The sequence below is a fragment of the Podarcis cretensis genome (assembly GCF_951804945.1).
Source record: "Podarcis cretensis genome assembly, chromosome: 3".
NCBI lineage: Eukaryota > Metazoa > Chordata > Lepidosauria > Squamata > Lacertidae > Podarcis > Podarcis cretensis.
The window spans coordinates 82711173-82730507 of record NC_137172.1 but is presented as its reverse complement, the minus strand read 5'-3'; the positions used below and the strand labels follow the sequence as shown (position 1 = coordinate 82730507).

At 40.8% G+C, this 19335-nt stretch overlaps 1 protein-coding gene across 2 annotated transcripts in view; it reads left to right on the top strand.

Moving 5' to 3' along the window:
• The first annotated feature begins 951 nt into the window (after positions 1 to 951).
• Positions 952 to 19335, top strand: part of ZNF292 (zinc finger protein 292) — a 31242-nt gene continuing 12858 nt past the window's right edge. The window contains exons 1-6 of one of the 2 annotated variants that reach the window (XM_079970277.1): positions 1842 to 1936; positions 4919 to 5034; positions 7258 to 7412; positions 8233 to 8311; positions 10457 to 10592; positions 18919 to 19121. In XM_079970277.1, the coding sequence (XP_079826403.1) occupies positions 10457 to 10592; positions 18919 to 19121 (339 nt within the window). In that variant the 5' untranslated portion in view covers positions 1842 to 1936; positions 4919 to 5034; positions 7258 to 7412; positions 8233 to 8311. Of the gene's footprint in view, positions 1937 to 4918; positions 5035 to 7257; positions 7413 to 8232; positions 8312 to 10456; positions 10593 to 18918; positions 19122 to 19335 lie in introns of both variants that reach the window. The other variant, XM_079970276.1, reaches the window with a different exon arrangement.

Sequence of the window (19335 nt, the reverse complement as noted above, 5' to 3'; positions counted from 1 at the left end):
GAATGTGATCCAGCTCTGTCAAAATCTGAGTGATTTTCTCCCTAAAGTGCCTTGCAAAGTTGTTACACAAAGCCAGCAAGGGTGTCAGAGCCTTTTCATTTCTATTTCTATCTCTTTGGTATTTCTGTTTAGAGAAACCAGTACGCCCATTTTGTGGGAACGAAGGCCTGTTAGCAGGATCTATTAGCAGGATGACCAAAATAGATCTCATAGAGGCCAGCAGATTCAACCCCTGCCACTGCACCGCCGTCAGCCCCATTGTGGTGCTTCCAGCCCCACTGTGGCTTTGTCTGTGTCATAGTACCCTTGTCCTCACAGCCATCCCTCACCAAAGTGCTACTGCATTGTGGCAGTTGCAGTGGCGGGACTGGCAGCAGTACAGGTGTGACAGTGGGGCCAGGGAGGGGCCCTGGTTCTGCAGGATGGTGAATGGTGTTGCAGGGGCGACAAAATGTCCTGCGCCACCCCCAAATATAGGATTCATAATTACAACTCCCAACTGTTTCCCCACCTAAAAGCAGCTGTGGGGAAGGAAGTTTAAAAAATCCTCTCCTTCATACCATTTTCTAAATCTAAATTAGCCCTGAATATGCTAAAATAAAAAGCTAAATAAATACCTCACCCCTACACGTGCTGCTTCAAAATTCAACGTACCTATAGAAAGCAAAGGTAATATTTGCAAAGGTGACTGTTTTTAGCACCCACCTTTGCAAGTTTAAAATTGTTCTCAATGCTGTTTTTATACTGTATCTTGCTCTGGGACCTTAGGCGTAGCAGCCAGCTCCTAGGGGCTGAGGTTCCTTCGCCCCCACCCCAATACAATATTTGAAAGGGCCAGATCCCCACCCCCGAAGTTGATGACCATTCAAATAGTGTGTGGGCTGCATCACTGGCCCTCCTGCCTTAGGGTGGAGGGCGGGAAGTAAATAAATAAATAAATGAATTCGACGGATGTTTGTTCCTTTATTTTCCTTAAAAGGATAGTTTGTATTTAAAATAATTTCCCCAAAGCTTAAACAGCTGCCGTGTCGAACAGTTTCGGAAGTTGCGGACTAGCAATAAATGCGCATCGGTTTTGGGATTCCTAGCTGCGTAACACCTGGCCTCCCTCGCAGACGGAGGGGCGAGAAACTTTGCAGCCAGGTGCGCGCGTCCAGGGAGAGAGAAGAGGGGCAAACGGAAGCGGGCGAGAAGCGCGCCGCCTGCCCGTTGAAGTCTGCGGTGGCGGCGCCGCCTCTTCCTGTGCAAGGGAGTGAAGCCGCTCCAAACCAGGCAGACCGCGAGCGAAACTGAAACACTTCTTCGGTTGACGTCCTGCCTCCTTGCCGTCTCTCCCCCCCCCCAAAAAAAAAGTCCGCGAGGCGCGTCACGAGGCTATTTGTGCCACTAGGCGCGCGCCGGCAGACGCACGTGACAGGACTAGCCCACGTTTCCCAGCCCCTCTACGAATGCTAGGGGGGACGGGGGGGGGGACGACGGGTAAAAAGCGGGCGAACTGCCTGTTCGAACTCTCCTCCCCTTCGATCCCGCACGTGATTCCCCCTCCCCGGAACGTGGTATTGTGTAATCACGTGACCCCCCCCTTTTACGGGGCTCGCGCCTGCGCGCGCGCGCACGCAGGCAGAGTTGAGGGGGGGGGTAGGTGGGCCGTTGAGGGAGGGCTCGCGAGTGCGGTGGCGGTTGGTTGGTTGGTTGTTGTTGGTAGTGGTAGGGTGGGGGGAGGGGGGCTGCGTACGCGACGGAGCGGGGTGCGAAGATGGCGGACGAGGAGGCCGAGCAGGACAGCGGCAGCCACGGCCCTGGCGGCGAGAGCGGCCTCCTCCCTCTGGATATGCGGCGCTTGAAGGGGCGGCTGCTGGAGCTGGAGACGGGGCTGCGGGAGAGCCGGGAGCCCGCCGTGGAGGCGGCCGCCGAGTACTGTCAGCAGCTCTGCCAGGTCAGGACGGGGCCGGGGCGGGCAGGCGGGAGGGTCCTCTCTCTCCTCGCCTCCTCCTCCTCCTCCTCCTCCTCCAGCGGGAACAGGAAGGAGCTGGGCCGCGGCGCTGCTGCTGCTCTCCTCCTTGAAACTGGCTCTGAGGGAGGGAGCGGGCGAGCAAAGTGGCCCGCCCCCCTCGCCGGGAGGGGAATCCCCTCCCCCCACAACCTGTCTTCCCGGCATCTCCCCACCCCCCACGCGGCTCCCTCTTCGACTCGGCCCCTTTGTTTTGCTGCTGCCGCCGCCGCCGCCGCCTCGGGTCTGGAGGGGCCTTTGTCTGCTGATGGCGGCGGCGGCGGAGAGCCCGTGCCCCTGGCCCAGCAATAAGCTGGAGCGTGAAGGAGGGGAGGGGAAGGGTGGCTTGTTCCAGCGGGAGGAAGCGAGGGAAGGGGCTGGCTATGGGGGCTCCCTCCCCCGCTCGGTTGTGCTCCAGGTGCCAGAGAAGGAAGTCCTGCCCCGGTTTCCCCCTATGCCACAAATATTTCAGTATAACCATCAGCTTGCCCATGGGAGCTAGCGCGCATCTGCCCCACAGTAGCGCGCCGGGAGGCTTAGTCGTAAGACTGCCTTCATATGTTACCCCCATAGACGAGCATAGGAAGAGTCAGTCCAGTGATCGGGGTTTCCGGAGTATCTTTGAGCCAGTGTTGTTGTGGTTGAACGATCTTTCTAACTGCCCTTGGATTTTGTCAATTAAATCAGGTTACCCTAAACTAACACGGTATTTGTAGTGTTTGCTCAGGATACACACTATTGCTCTTTCCACAAATGTCCTGCCCATCAAATGTCTGTTTCAGCCAATTTGTTCATTGGGAAACTGTCATTCCAGAAATCCACTTACTTCAAAACTTATATTTGTTTAAACAATCATGTTTGAAACAGATACTTTTTGATACAATCACACACAAATAACATATTGGCCTGGTTCTCGTGTCACTTAAAGTATCATTTCCTAAGTGGCATGCTGTTGAAATGTCTTACTCTGGCTGCTAAGCCATAGTTTGGTCCTAATGTTATGTCTGAACCCAAACTCATGATTGGTTTCTTCCTAAACTATGAGTGGTAAACCAAGGTTTGTGTTTTGCTTACCACTCGTGTGTATGGCTGACTTGGTATAAGACAGCTTTCTATTTCTGTGCATGTTTGCTCAAAAGAAAATCCCGCTGTGTTGGGTGGAATTTAATTAATTGTCATTAAGTTTCTTTTTTCTAGGTCAGATTTTTTAAAAAAATTAGGCCTATAATAATGGATCACATTCAGTTTTTGTCCCTCTGTATACATAGTCAATAGGGAGTCAGCCTTAGGATTTACTCCTCACCTCTGTCAAACCATTTAAAACCACCCCATCATTTCCCATGTTTTTGTGTTGCAAGTTCACAGGTGCAAGCAGTGGTTAACAAATTAAGATCCTTTGTCAACCAAAGGATGAAGGATCCTCGTGTTTTGTTAACCATAGTTTGCATCAGTGCCATTTAACAATAACAATGAAAAAAGGTCCCAGTATTCCTACAGGCTGGTCCTCTCTTGCTTGTCTATGATAAAAATTTCCGTAGACCAACTGTCATAGACTAAATTCCCATCTTCTTTGACATTATGCATTATACTTGAGCTAGAAAGAATAAGATGTTCCTTTTTGCCTATTGAGAACTCCTGAAAGCAGGAGTGAATAAAATCAACAGTGTAGTTGAGCTCCCATACATCAGCTCATTGTCTCTTGATCATATATCTTAATTGAGATTTGAAATTGTGCATTTTTGAGAGAAAGGGAGGCATGCTTGACACTCTTTTTGAGCATGCCTCAAGCCATTGAAGGCTTCAGTTTATGTATTTCTAAAATGTATCAGGCCTTATTCATGTGAACTAGCTATGGCATTTAACTTTATCAGTTGCCTTTTGAAGAAAAAAAACCTTTGTTCAAGTTGATGTAATAAAATAGATAATCCTGATTTTATGAGATGAAATTATAATTATTTTCATTTTACATGTTCTTATTCCATTCTTCCACCTTTTTTCTTACACACAATCTAGCTCTTAATTATAAGTGTGTGTGTGTGTGTGTGTGTGTATACACACACACACACACCTTATTTGCTGTGTATATGTATATATTAATATTTACTATGATTTATTCATTATTATGGATATTGATATTTATGTGATTAATAATAATAAAAATCAGATTATGTAAACAAGCTGGGTGGATGGGAGCGTGCCTTGCTGGATCCAAGGAACAGCCGGGAACTTTGGCTCCTGATGGTTCCTTTGGAGTCCCATCTTTACCCATACCACATCTGATGTCATGCATGGTATCAGGTGTGGGATGTGTGGGTATGACTTCCTGAAAATGGCCTGGTGGGCCATGTTTGGTAAATGCATCTGAGGTTCCCCACCACTGTGATATCAGTGACAAGAGTGATAATTCCTGACTCCCAAGCTGTGTACAGTATGCCCCTTTCTGTGATAAGGTGTGTTCAAACTGGCTCACAGTAATGCCAGAATATAATAGTAGGAAAATGTATAGCATTTCAATTGATAGTCTCCCCCCTTTTTCTAATACTTACTTTATCCTTCAATTTTTAAATAAATTTTGTGATGAGTGCTTATGAAAGATGTTACATCTAGCTAAAAGGCAGTCTATCTTTTAGCTATGCCTCTGTTGCAATCAAAGAAATTTGGGAGAGTCGAGTACTTCTTAGCTTTATAGAAGCTTGGATAAAGAATTGTATACAGTGTAAAATTAAAGGGGGCTTTCCTTTTACCTGCCTTTGTATTCTCTCAAGTCCTTGCATCTTTGTTGTAGTGGCAGGGCAGACACAGGCCTGCCTAGTTAGAAGGGAACTCATCAAAAACAAGTGAAAATGATTTCCAGGGCTGAACTCACCTGGTGTCTTTAATGTATTAATTAATGTAATTATTTAATTATATTTTTATTTCGCTTTTCAGACAAATATTGTATCCCAAAATGGCTTACATCAATCAAATGTTAGATACTGGCCCTGCCCTCAGACTTACAAACTAGAAAGACAAGACGTACAAGGGAAGGGGACTGGAGGGAAAAGGTAAAGGAGGGAGATCAATTTAACAATGCCAAAATAAATTGATTAGTTGTAATCAGGCATTTATATCCAGTTGAGGTTAGGTGATCTTTCCTTACTGGTGTTTTTGAACAAATAGACATGGTGTGGCAACCTGGCGATCCTTAGTTCTGACATTAGCAGAAGCCAGGTTGTCCTTCTCACAGTCTCGGGGAAATTCTTTGGGTGCAGAAGTCCATAGTGACTCTGAATTTGCACTTGGCAGTACTGCTTTGGAACAATTGGCCCAGCTCTCATAAAGAAAGGGAATAGGGAGAGGGCCAGATTTGTCCTTCTTCACAGGTGTTTGATACCTCCTCCCTTAGTGATCCTGCTCAGATGTATTAGTAATGTAAAATGAAATTTATTATGTATAAATTATTGCATGTTAATAGATAATACATGCTTTCTGTTACACTTCTGATTCTTTGAAGAAAAGGTCCAATATGATGTTCATGTATTATTCTCTATGTAGAAATATTCTCCTTTGGGTTCTCCCTTAGCTACTGTTCCTTTTCCAATTGAAGCCTCTGTTTCATGACATCAATCTATAATGTTCATAAGGGTTACTTCCCATTTGGTAACTCTGGTTTTTTAGAATTAAATGATTCTTCACACTAGTTGACAAAATATTCTAATATCCCCCAGAATTCATGCAAAGTTCAGTTGACAGCATGTAGTTCTTTGTGACAGACCATATTACTTTGGGGCAACAAAACAAAAAGGTCATGGAAACATAATTATTAAGATTTTAGTTTGAGTGTGCCTCACTGGCAAAGCATTCATTGTTATCTGTGCTAGGAGAATTCTTTGTGATTTATATTTGTGTCTCTTGAGTTATTCCTATCCTCCTGCTATTCTAGTGGATTAGGAGACAAAAATCATTATGATTAATATTTCATTTTTAATTGTATATAGAATAGTCTCACTTGCTCATGGCACAGTACCAATCATTAGGCAGAATTTGAAGATACCCCTTGTCTACAGTAACATTACCAAGTTTAGCTCTAACATTACCAAGTCTAGATCTGCATTTCTATGCACCCATAAATAGGAGTAAGTTCCATTCAGTGGGACTTGCTTTTGAGTAAACATGCATCACATTTCAGTGCATACTTTTTTTAAGCTTTATTGCTTTGTTAAAGAGAAGGACATTTTTAAAAATCATTCTACAGCTAGGCAGTACCTGGAAATCTCAGAAGCCAGAGGGGGTTAGACAGTACACAGAGGGTACTGCATATCATGTTGAGTGAGCTGTGAGTTTTCTGCAGTTTTCTGTCACTCCAGGCCCAGCTATGCTTGACTGAAAGCTTGAACATCATGTACCTCAGAGCCTCTCTTTCTCCAAAATGGAATTTTTGTGCTCTGCATAGCTCTGTACTATTACAAATTGGCTGACGAAAGCTGAGTAACAAAATACACAAATACATGCATAGTTGCATACACTGGTCTCATCAGGAAATAATGAACTCTTCCAAAAGCAAGTGCAAGAGATATTTCTTAGTGTTTCTACTCTCCTCTGTCTCTCGTCCCTAAGGTAAGGCTAATAGGTCATTTTCCAACTCACAAAATTCCCTGTAGAGTTGTAGCACTAGATCAGAAATCCAGTCTTTTCTGCTTGTCCAATGGAGCTGTTATGAAGGGTGAGTGACATTATTTCAACCAGCTACATCATGCACTACTTTAATTGTCCAGTCCTGCTATTAAATAACTCCTTTCCCAAGAAAGCTATGGCCCGAATATAGTGTTCTTAAGTACCTGCTACCATAATTGGGATTAAAGAATCACATCCCAGTTGCTGTGCAACAACTGGTAATATGTCTGTGGCTGATTGCAGCAGTTGCAACAGCTACCAGCCAGGGAATAGGATGCCAAATGCTTTCAGCTTTGTGTTGGAGCTGTTGCATTAATAGTGGTGCAGAGCAGCTGTGATGTGCGGTCTCTCAATCCCATTTGTGTCTGAGGTTTGCTGTGTCTGGTATGTCAGCACAGCGCTTTGCAACATATTGAGGTTCAAAGCACATAAATGTTCCTTCTCTTATGCTCTTTGGTGGGACATGGAAGAGAAAAGCCATTCGTTTGGTAGATTCTAAAAATGTACAGTATAATGTTGAGGAAAAAATGGTGAATGTGTCGTCTCATATCAGTGAATAAAATGGAAAAATGGACTCCAGTTTTGATTATTCCATCTTCATGTTTTCTCAACAGACGCTTCTTGAATATGCAGAAAATTGGAAGACATCTGAGGATCCCTTGCCTTTGCTGGAGGTATACACAGAGGCTATCCACAGTTATGTTAAAGTGCGATCTTACCTTACCTCTGAATGTGAAAATGTACCCTTGGTGCTTGAACGCTTAGCACTGTGAGTATACTACAATTAGTTTTATGTACACTTGTTTGATATTTTCAAGCTACTTTGGAACATAATGCTGTATATAGTGATGGATAGTTTTTAGATAGTAAGTGAGGGCCTGACTTACATCTTTAATACATTGGTGAGAGGAAATGGGACTAGATTCAGCTAGTGTTGGACTAGGACCTGGGAGATTCAAATACCAACTCAGTAATGAAGCTGGGTGACCTTGGGCCAGTCACAGCCTGTTAACCTACCTCACAGGCTTGTTGTAGGGTTTAACTGCGGGGGGGGGGGGACACACATCATGTACTCCTTGGAGAAAAAGGTGGGATATAAATTCAGTAAATAAGCTCTTCTGCTTACCTGCTTAAGAAAGCTGGACAGGCCAGCCAGATGGAAATGTCAGTTTCCAACTTGGTATCCAGAGATCTCCACGTGGTTGCAGTTGGGCCCGCACTAGTCACAAAAAGCGCCTGGCACTAGCTGATTGCGAACATTGCATGCTGGCCAGCTTTGACAGGTGGGACCACTGCCAATTTCCTGACATCATAACAGCATCAGGTGATTGATACCAGTCAAAGTTTAAAGGTGATCATTTACCACCAATCAGCTCACTGGCAATTACAGACACCTTATTATTGGCACTGGGAATACTTGCCCCATAGCTGACATCACATATGACATAAGGTGAATGTGGTTTGTGGGACGCTACCTCATGGGCCAAATTAGGATCTGTGTCAGACCCAATTAGGCCTGTGTACTGGAGGTTCCCAACTCATGTTATGAGCAGTGAGAAATTAACTTGCAAACTTTCTTACATTTTCAGAAGCTATGCTGAACTTCTGCTATCCCTGCCTCTTGAACTGCCTGAAAACCAATGGAAAGAGTTTCAGTCCTTTATTCAGGTAAGAATTTGGTTTCTTAACCAACCTATTCATCTGGAGTCATAAATATATAATGTTTGGTGCCTCCTGTTTCTCCTACAATGATGAGTTCTGTTGTGTGTCAGTCTCTCATAAGGCAGCCTTGTTCAGGGAAGTTTTTAATATGTAATGCTGTACTGTTTTTAACACTGATTGGGAGCCGCCCAGAGTGGCTGGGGAAACTCAGCCAGATGGGCGGGGTAATAATAATAAATTATTATTATTATTATTATTATTATTATTATTATTATTATTGTGATCCAAATCTCAGTGAGAAGATGGTTTATAGTTCTGCCAGGGAAAAATTGTTCAGATGTAAAGTCTGGTTTAGTTTAGTAGCCTTCCATTTTTTCAGGTAAGTCACATAGCTACTCACCCCTTGTGTTTTGGCAAGGTAAAGAAACTTTGTGATAAAGGAGAATTGAAAATTTGAAGCACTCCACAGTTCTTTTCATAATCCTCCATAGTCTGAACAAGAATAGTATTGACATACATAAATCTGTATAAAAATACAAACAAAATAGTGCAAGAACTCGCTTTGATTGTGGTACCTTTTTAAAAAAGTATGCTTTCTATCCCACCAAGTTATTTTGCTTAGTGTATGATCCTGCTTCATGATCTGTTAGCATAACCCCTTAAGTTGTAGGTTTGTTAGTTTGTTTTTTTAAAAAAGAAAAGTATGATTGGAAGTGAGTTGCGAAAGGCAGATAGCAGTGAACACTTCGAAAACTCAGTGTTCTTATCTCTTCTCAGTCCGTTAGATGCTATCCAGCTCACGTAGTTTAGAGACCCATTTCAATCCCTGCTCAGTTTATTCAATTTAACAGAGAAACAGGGAAGATTGTAATTTGGAATTAGGAGGAATGGTACAAAGATATGATTATGTGGCCAGAAAATTAATGGGAAGTGCTTCGCTTTTACTCTTCAGTATTAGAGCCTGCACTCTACAGATGTGAAGTGAAGATTTTATACGGGGTCCACCAGACAGGACATTGGAATATCCTTTGAAATTCCTTGTACAGTACAGCATTGATCATCAACTGGAGAAGCCACCCATGTCTTTTAAAAGGTGGCATATCAGGCAGAAATTTAAAAGGTGTGACTGTAACCCACTGTTGCATTTATTGAATTCCTACCTGTCACACAGCTTTAAAAGGATATGACTCCTTTCATCTCTTTTCTCCCATCTTTTAACATATTTAGTTTGGTTTGCACAGAATGCTTTCAAAGCTCTCAAACAGAAGAGAGTACTGTGTCTGGTAGATGGACTAGGAATTCCATTTTTGTAGCCTACAGAGACGCTTCTGCTGTATGAAGCTGCATTCCCTTTCTTCATCTGTGGTTGGCTGAGGAATACCATATGTTTGCCAGCTTCCTATCATTCAATGCTGTGATTGCATACCTAGTACACTGGTGCCTGAATAGAAGAGTATGTGAGCGCTTGGTAGCTTTTTCTGGTATTATTATTCAATTGAAAAGATAGTAGAGCTTAGATAATTAGCAGTTAAACTCCGACAGAAGGTGACAGGGCACTGTCTTATTTTCAGAGCTAACATTCATTTTGGGTTGGTTCACACCAAATGCTTTTAAGCTGTGATTTAGAGCTAGGTGGATGAGACTCAGCAAGCCAGAGCAAAGAGTTGGACTTGTATGTTTCCCTTTGCTTCTCCTGCACATCCAGGAATCCTAGCTTAGGAACCAGGAATCATAGTTGAAAATTGCAATTGCTAAACAAGTCAGCTTCAAACAACAGCTCTCTGTTTAGAACAGCATCCTTCAACTTAAACATGCTCCCTCTTCTATCAGGCAGTGTGATAAAGGCATTGAAAATGGTCACAGTTCAAAAGAGCAAATAGAAGTGGCAGAGAGAAACTATAAAAACTAAAAGAAGCTCTTTTTCACAATGTTTTCAGTGTACTGCAATATCCTTGTTCAAAAAGGCATGCTGATATGAATGTATATTTAATTTAAAATTGGCTTCCACTTTGTTCTTCATGTCAACTGGGGCAACGTGCTTAGTAAAAATTACTTAAACGTTTGATTATTAAAAGCCCAAGAGCTAGTATGAGTTTTATGTAATGTGATGTACATATACTTGTTAAAACTACTTTGGTGTTTTTTTCCTAGATGGCACACACAAAATTGATGGAAAGTGGCAGCTGCCAATTGCATTTCTTATCTCTTCTTGCTCAAGAAAATGGGATTTGGAAGAATCCAGTTCTTTCTAGTATCCTTTCCCAAGAGCCTCTGGATCAGGATGAGGGTAAGTTTACAAAGGAAATGTAGGCTGAAATGTAGGCTACTGTACAAAGCTAAGAGTTACATCCATTAGTCTGCTTGCTTTTGCCCCTGGCCCCATGCAGTCTTTGGGTGATTCATCACAAGGGAATGTGGTTTTTGAGCTCGAAAGGTTCTCCAACCCTGCTATTAATTCTTTGCAGGATAAGGCACTTCTGCACTTCAGTTTCTGCCCCCTCTCCAACACGTAGTATAATCATTAGGTGAAGGTGAATTTGCAGAAATCCTCACACACTGTCAGGTAGGCTACAGCTACATGAAAAGACTTGTGAACTGAGAGATACTAACCAACTTTAGAAGTTGACAGTTATGTGTATTTAAATTAGTTCTTACTATAAAATAAAAGTGTGAATGTATCCTTATTTACCAATTGTTATATCTTCCTGTATTAAGTGGAAATGGGAAGACAGAGAATTGGAAATAAGCAGAGAGCTTAAAAGTTTTATGCCTTGCACGGGGGGAAAGCCCACTTCGTGTACTGTTTCCAGAAAGGTAGAGATAGTTATACAGGGGCTGGTTCTGGGGTTGTTCTGACTATGTGCAATTTCAGCTTTACACACAGTCCCTGGAACCTAACCCCTGTGCAAGTTGTGAATCAACTGTATAGACAATAGTTTTACGTTTGTTGCCCAATTATTCCACCTTTCTTCATGGTGTCTAAGATACAGCATTTTTAAATCTCTTCTCTCCATGAGAAATGACATTAGAGAATGCAAGTTAGAGAAGAAAATTCTTCGTAATTCCATGTATAGTGATTAGTTTATACGTGATCATTAATGACGGAGAAAAAGAAATGCACCATTACTTTTGAGTCAGTTCTTCTATGGTAAAGCTTTCTTGTGGAAGCACCCATATTTTAAGATTTGTGAGTTAATGCTTACCATGGCAAGCATCCAGAGGGCAAACTATTTAGCTCTAGTGTAATCATGTGTTCAATACTTCCTTGGTGTCTCGTCTCATCTTTAAAGTAAGTTTCGCGCTCCCCATATCAGTGATCCATGTGTTCAGCTGGATCAGCTGGTTGCATGCACGAATTAAGGCAGAAATAAATAAAAATGCTACCTATGCATTTAATTGGCATGGCACAGAGCTACCTGCGTACAAAATATTAAGATTTGTCACTGCCGTGTTACATGGCTGCAAGGGCCATTTTCTTTCCCTTCTTCTTTAAGGACTACTTGGGCTTAATGGGAGTATGAAGACATGCATAGCAGAGATATGAGGAATGCTCCTACTGCCTCCTTTGGGAAGCAGTGGTTGGAAAACAGTTTAAGTGCTCATCTGGCATGATGGGAAGGCATGTAAAGAATTTGATTTTGCTTTGTATTTGTAAGCTTCCTTTGTCTTAAAAGAAGCAGAATGGTGATGTTTGCCACACCCCAATAATTGCTTGCAAAGCTATTTAATGTGTGGAAATCTGGGAATTAATTGAATATTTTATTTTTATTTTACTTATTAAGTGCATATCTCACATTTCTTCCCAAAGGACCAGGTGGCAAACACTTCAAGTAATAAAAACACAATTTAAAATGAAATACTGACATAGAGTTGTGCTATTCATGCAAAGGCAGATTCCTCCTCCTTCCCCTTCTTCCCAAAAATCTGTTACAGGGGTTTCCCCACCCTCCAGAACATTTTAGCGGGGTACAAGGAGAGGGAGGAGAATTTTCATTGTAGAAGTGGAAATCCTTGTGCAAATTGGACAGCTTCGTCGGATACAACCCATAGAGTCTGGGAAGACTGACATAATGTTTGAGATGGTGTCCTTGACACTTTCAGGGTTACCAAGGTTTTGAGGTACTTTAAGAGTTTAGTCCCTTAGTTATAATGGTCTGAATGAAGTTTGCATTAATTTCCACGCTGTTATTAATTACCATCTACAGTACATACAAATGGTATGTTTATGAATAGTGCTGCTTACACTAGAAATTTAGTTAACACAATATTAAATCTTGAATTGAGGCCTCTTGCCAAATAGGGGTTGGGCTTAAGTTTATTTATGTAAGAATACAACTAAAACTATGATAAAACCATAATAAACACAATTAAAAATGTCCTGCACGGCAGGGATAGCCTTTAGGAGAAAGGAAAGAACATCATAGGGGGAAACTAATGATTGAGGATTTATTTTGATAAAGAATTGTATTAGATGTGGTATGGGTGGGCGTCTGAGAGATAAATATTGGGTTTCTATTGTTCATTGAAGATTGAGCAGAGTCAAGTTTATAGTGGCTTAAAATTTATTTTTGTATTCTAAAATAGATCTTGTTTCTGCATTGACTGTGTTATTTGTGTTATGGTTGTGTTTTTGTAGCATAACTTGGTCTTGTGATCATCCTTGCTCACAGGTTAACTGTACCGTGAAATTAAAGGTTGCTGTGGATTTGCAAGAGGAAAACTAAAACCTTGACATTAAAACTCCAGATGTTAATAATATTAATGTGACGTTCAGTTCCGATTCATGAGTTAAAAATGGACATTTTTTTAAACCTCAAGGTCCTTCCGTATCTTATTTCAGTGATAGCAGAGAATGTTCCTCTGTTAATGCAAGACAGGTTACCTGAAATGATAAACACTGTGGTTTAAAGGATTATTAGGGACCGTGGGTGGAAGAGCAAGGCTAAAAAATAAGAAATGTAATTAGTCACTGAATCATGTGGAAGATGGAAAAGAATATGAATGTTTTGGATTGGGCATGGAAAATGAACATTGAATACATGCATCATTTTGTGTTTAACAATGAACAGTACTAAACCTTTGCATATACAGAACTGTCATTTCTAGTTATTAAAATAACTTTCTCCCAGATTTCACAATGGCCTGTGTGTGCATTTCTTGTTAAGAAAGCACGCCTGTGTTGCTTAGTTTAGGAAAATATATTCTAATTTCTTACTTAGCTTGTCATTATCTTTTTTTAAAACTTAAGCTGATTTTAATAAGTTGCACAATTAAATATGCAAAGTGAGGCAGTTACTCTAATCTCATAACATGGAGTAACTTCTCAAAGTATGATTTGATTATCAGGAGCGCCATTGTGAACTGAGACAGGCTGCTCTTCTCCCCGCCCCTGCCATGGTGTCAAGAGTTAAATGTCACATTGCTTGACTCAGGCAAATGATGGTTACTACTAACCACAGTTTGTACCCAGACCAGATACTGAAACCAAGACGTGATACACTGGACTGTTGTCTTGCCTTAGTAATGGACTGGACAAGAGCCAATAAACTGACAATCTACATAAGACTGAGACATTGTTATTGGGTGGTTCCCTAGATCAAATGGATGGGAGTGTGTTGTGGACACTTGGTCTAAAAATTGTAGACATGGGGATTAGCTAGGTAAGCCTAGGTAAGAAACCTGCCAAATTGCGGACAAAGGTTTGTGTATTAGCCACCTGTAAACTCGATTGAGGGGACAGAGAGAACTAAAGGTGGTTTGCTTTACGCCCTGTGGTTTTGTGAACAACTACTTTTTAAAATGGCATATATCATAGAGATGCCTATAAGAAAGGAGCGTGCAAAATTTCAGAGGAATGGGGGCAGGGGCTAGTGACTGACATGATTGAAAAAAATCACGCTTGTGTTCTATTCACTTGGCACCAAAACTCCAGAAACAATGCAAAGCTGATAAATAGGAGTGGATGTGTAGCACAAAGGCAAAACAGCATCAATGTCCGGCATTTTCAAGTGAGCACTGCTAGCAGAACTAGCAAAGAACACAGAGCATACAAGAACAGGGTGATGCATCAACATCTGTTCTCCAAAGAACAGTGCTTAAAGAGCTTCTATAAAGCAATTCAAGGTTTTTCTGTGGATATGACACAGTAAATTTGCAAGACATTTTAATGTCTGAATATAGCTGTGTTAAAAGTTCTGAAACATAGCAGTTTTGCTACAATATAAACATTGTCTGGTTTTTTGTTTAGTGATTATAAAGTAATGGTTTAATAGTGGCAAAACAAAGCAATTTTGTGTCTCATTTGCATTCTTTTAAGTGATCCTGATAGTTTACTCTCTTTTTCTATTTTAATTTTAAAGAAACGTTTATTCAAAATTCTGCAAAACACAGTGTTATCAAACAGAATCTGATGACAATATACATAGTCCACATAGAATTATAGATCACTGTTCAACAAAAACAGACATAAAATAAAACCAAAATAAATAAACATCCTCCCATCAGATGTCAAGGAGATAATTAATTACACAAATTTAGAAAATATTTGAAGGTAGCCCTGTATAGGAAAGTTTTTTAATGTTTAATGTTGTATTATGTTTTTATATATGTTGGAAGACACTCAGAGTGGCTGGAGCAACCCAGTCAGATGGGCGAGGGTACCAAAAATTGTAGTTGAAGGTAGCAACTGGAACTATTTATAACATAGACATAATGGCTGAACAAGACAGGGTTACAAACATGGACTCTATTATACCAAGGGAAAGTAATTAAAGTGTTCTGTTGTCCCAAGTCACTATCAGCCATATTCATTCATTACTGCTTTGTTTCATTGCTCTTTATTTGCCTATTTTCTTTTTCTTTATTCCTCATCATCCCAAAACTGTCTTAATAATTTTATTTATTTATCTTTATCCAATTACCTTCCCCATTTTTTTCTCTAATTTGGGAACCCTCCAAACATACATATTTTCTGAGTATGTTTTATTTAGCCCAGTGCCTTATTTTATGTCAGCCTTCTTCAACCTTGTGCCTTCTAAATGTTTTGGATGACAATTCCCATCATCCTTGACTGCTGGCGGTGTTGGTTGGGGCTGGTGAGAGTTACATTCCAAAAACATCTGGAGGGCTCCAGATCGAGGAATGCTGTTAGTTGAGCAAGCTATAAGTGTCTATTAAAAATTAAGGCTGCAAATCAAGGAAGCAGTATATGATTGTCGGGGAGAACTACATGTGCAACCTGAGTAGGATTATAGGTGGTGCCATTTTGTGTGTGTCCAATTGACGCACAACCACCAATGTACGCATCATTTTTGGCCCTGGAATGGAGGTGGAACGGGCTTATGGTGGCCCAGAACACAACTCCTGCGCAAGCAATGAGTTGCCTGTACATGTATTCACTACAATTGTTGTCATTGCCAAAGTCACTGTTCAGTATAAGAAGAGGCTTCTCTTCTGCCATTGGGACTGCTGTACCAAAACATCAAACAAAACTAGATGTACATGTAGCTCTCTCACCATTCCCATGCAGGCACATCACTTCGTTGAATTGCTGCTGCAGTTAATGAAAAATATACCTTGACATTTGGTTTTGGAAAGCATTGCCAAAACATTTCAAGTCAGTATAGGGAGACTTATTGAAGACTGTTACTAATAAGTTTTTGCCTGTTACATATTTGTTTGACCCTTCCAAAATTACAAAGTTACAATTGCTTTCCATGCTCACTTAAGTTAAAACTTTGTCTTTCTTAAATGGTATGGGAAAATAATGCACATACTGTTTCACTTTTCAAAAACATGAAGATAATGATTGGCTGAATAGATCATTTTAAGTTACGATATAATTCACAATTTTAATTTACAAAATTTAGAAACTTAATTGTGAAGGCTTTATAACAAAAATACAAGTACATAGTTAAGGTATAAATACTAGTTGTAAATATTAACTGGTCTTTACTGATTCACACATACATTGGTGTTAAATATTTAATGGGCAGTTACTGATCACATATTGTTGTTTCGCCCTGTTTGCCTTTCACATTTAAAAGTGGAAAATTCAATCACCTTACAGTTTGGTCTGAAACAAGTCTAATTGAAAGTACGCCTCATTGTTATCAGTGAAGCTTTCTTGCTTTGCAGCATTAATGTAGTAATGTTCTAGAATGTAAGCCAGTGCTTAGCTGCATTGGACTGATACTGTATTGTGTGTTTTGATGTAGTAATTTTAACACTTAATATTGAGTTTATACCTTTTTATGTGCCTGAGATTCAGTAACAAGAACGGACAAAAGGCAAGTTTGTCTGTTGATGAATACATTTTATTCTCTGGCTTCTGAAATTTGAATTATAGGGATATTCAGTAATTGCATTTAAGTCTCTTTCCTAAGTTGTAAAGAGCATTCCTAGCAATGTACCTAATGTTGGAAGATAGTATAAAATGTGTTTGTTTCTTGTATTTGAAATTATTGTTGTGAGTTGTATTATCATTCAGTGGATATCACTGATAAAGCCTGCTTTTAATCAGTGTGTTAGTTAAAAATATTATTTATTATTATATAATATATAATATAATATTATTATACTGGAAAGTATCTTTGTAAATAATTCATGGCTGAATTCAGATGAGATTGACCTCTGAATCATAAATCACAATTGTCTTTTTGTAGCCGTAATAATACTGAATCTGCCTCTTTCGTCCCATTTCATCAGCTTGCTCCGAAAAGTAATTAGAACGATTAATTTATCTGCAAGAATATCTGTTTTCATATTATAAAGCTACTTAATCCAGACAGGCTGCAGTGACATTGATTTTAATCTATTTCCTTAACCTTTTTGGTGGATCTTTTTTAATTAACTTTTGCATCCTAGCTTTATTGATTTATTTTGGTTTTTTACCTTTAGACTCTATAGATGAGTCATAATTGTATATATAAAGCCATCTGGATTCTTCTCCAATTTCTCTCTCATTTTACCCTTCTTCTAAAGACCAGTGTCTAAAATCTCTTTGTAAATATAAAAATTAGTGTGTGCGCATGTGAGAAAAACAAGTAGGTTTTAATCAGGTTCTGTTTTTGTTTTGTTTTGTTTAAAAAAACCTTTTAAACAATTTTAAATTTGGTTCTCATATGTGCAACTTAAAATATATCTGGAGTGTCTCTCTTGATGGAACCTAGCCTGGCCAGGTGGGTTTCAAGGTGGGTCACAATTTGGTCCCACTGCAGCGTGCACCCCAGTTCATCACTTCACTTGTTCACATAGGTGTGCATTACCCTCCACTCGCACTGCGACTGGCTTTGGGCTGTTGCACAAGGATGTTGCCACCCAGTGATAGAAAGGGGTGTTGCCACCACCTCTCCAACACCTCCGCCTGTTGGTCAAGCTTGACCCCGGGGGTGTCTTGCTGCGTTGGGCCACCACACAAAGAAGCTGTTTCCGCAGATCCCTCATGTGCCAGATCCCTCTCAGCTGGCCCTGGAGTGGCCCTAAAGAGAAGGAGCCGCTGCCCTCGCTTCCCCAATCCCAAAGGCTGGGCTTGGGTGCGGCTTCCTTCGATGAGGGAACCTGTTGTGGGGGTGCCTAGTTGCACACCCTCAAAAGAAATGTGTCTGGAGCTGCAACCCTCCCCGTCCTGTCGTCCGTCCCCCGTCCCCCCCCCCCACGCTCTGGCACTGGCTCTTATATATGTTCATTGCTGCAGCTTTCTTTGTAAGTGCTAGCTTGAGAGCCATAGGTGATAAGGAACTGCATGTCAGAGGGTGCATGGAATTCCGTGCAGTGAACGAGCTAGTGGAGGAGGAATGGAACACTGTTCCTACCGTGCGCCCAGTGTAGAAACCAAGAAGGGTGCCAGAATCTAGTGCTTAGCATAAAAATACAACGAATTGTTGCAGGAAGGAAATACTTCTTTGTCTCCCTCTGTAGTCCCTCCAGTCCCTCTCCTGTTATAAAAAAATACATAATTGCAGACTAGTTTGTGGTCTTATTTATTAGGATTATTTGTTGGTTCTACCAATCCTGTAGTCATATATTTGTACAATTGTGTGCCGAATGAAATCTTACCTTGACACCATCCAGTATAAATTGTTCATTAAGAAGGTTGTTCAGCCCCCTCTCCCCTCATTATAACTTGTGTTCTCTGAAGTAAATTATGTTGAAATACAAATAATATTACTGCAAAAAAGGTAATCTCACTTATTTCCCATAACATAATTAGGAAAAGTTGGTATATCATAGGGTTTGTTCAGAAGTTGTCCCTGAGAAGGAATCAAGGTAGAATTTGGGTTTATGAACACCCTTAGCCATGTTTCTACTTCTCTTTTCATGATAACTGGTGACAGAACAGGAGCTTCTATACTCTTATGGTGAGAGGGATTGAGGAGGGAATGTACAGCAGTGAAATCATGTCCAAGCTCTTAACCCCATTGATGATCAGAGGGAAGAATTGAAACTCTGGCTTGCTTTTTTAAAATTGAAATAGGTTTACTGTAGTCAAGTTGGGCCCTTTCAAAATCCTTCTAACAGTTAGTGCCTTTGCCTTTCATGATAAATACTGGTATGTAGACCTGTGTTAACACTTACTGCATGGTGAGCTAACAATATGTCTAATTGTCTTTCAGTGAATCAGTTTTTAACCTTTGAAGGCCCTATGCTACTGGATGTGCGCATTAAGCATTTGATGAAAACAAAGCAGTTAACTCAAGCAACTGCCCTGGCAAAAGTGTGCTCTGACAATCCAGAAATCAGCAGCAAAGGCAGTTTTAAGCAAACCTATCTAGTCTGCCTTTGTTCTGGGTCACCAAATGAAAAGCTAATGCAGGAGGTAAGTATGTTTTAGAAATATGCCTTGTGACTTTCTCAAAGCATCAGTAATAAGAGTATTGGGAAACATGGTTCAGAAGTGCATGTTGTAACATTCTCTGAAGAAAGAATTACTTGTGTTCTAGAACAGTTAAGCTTGAGTCAGTGCAAACTGTAAGGTATAAAACATCTTGGGCCAGATTCAACTACCCCATTCATGGAAGCTAGCACAAGGA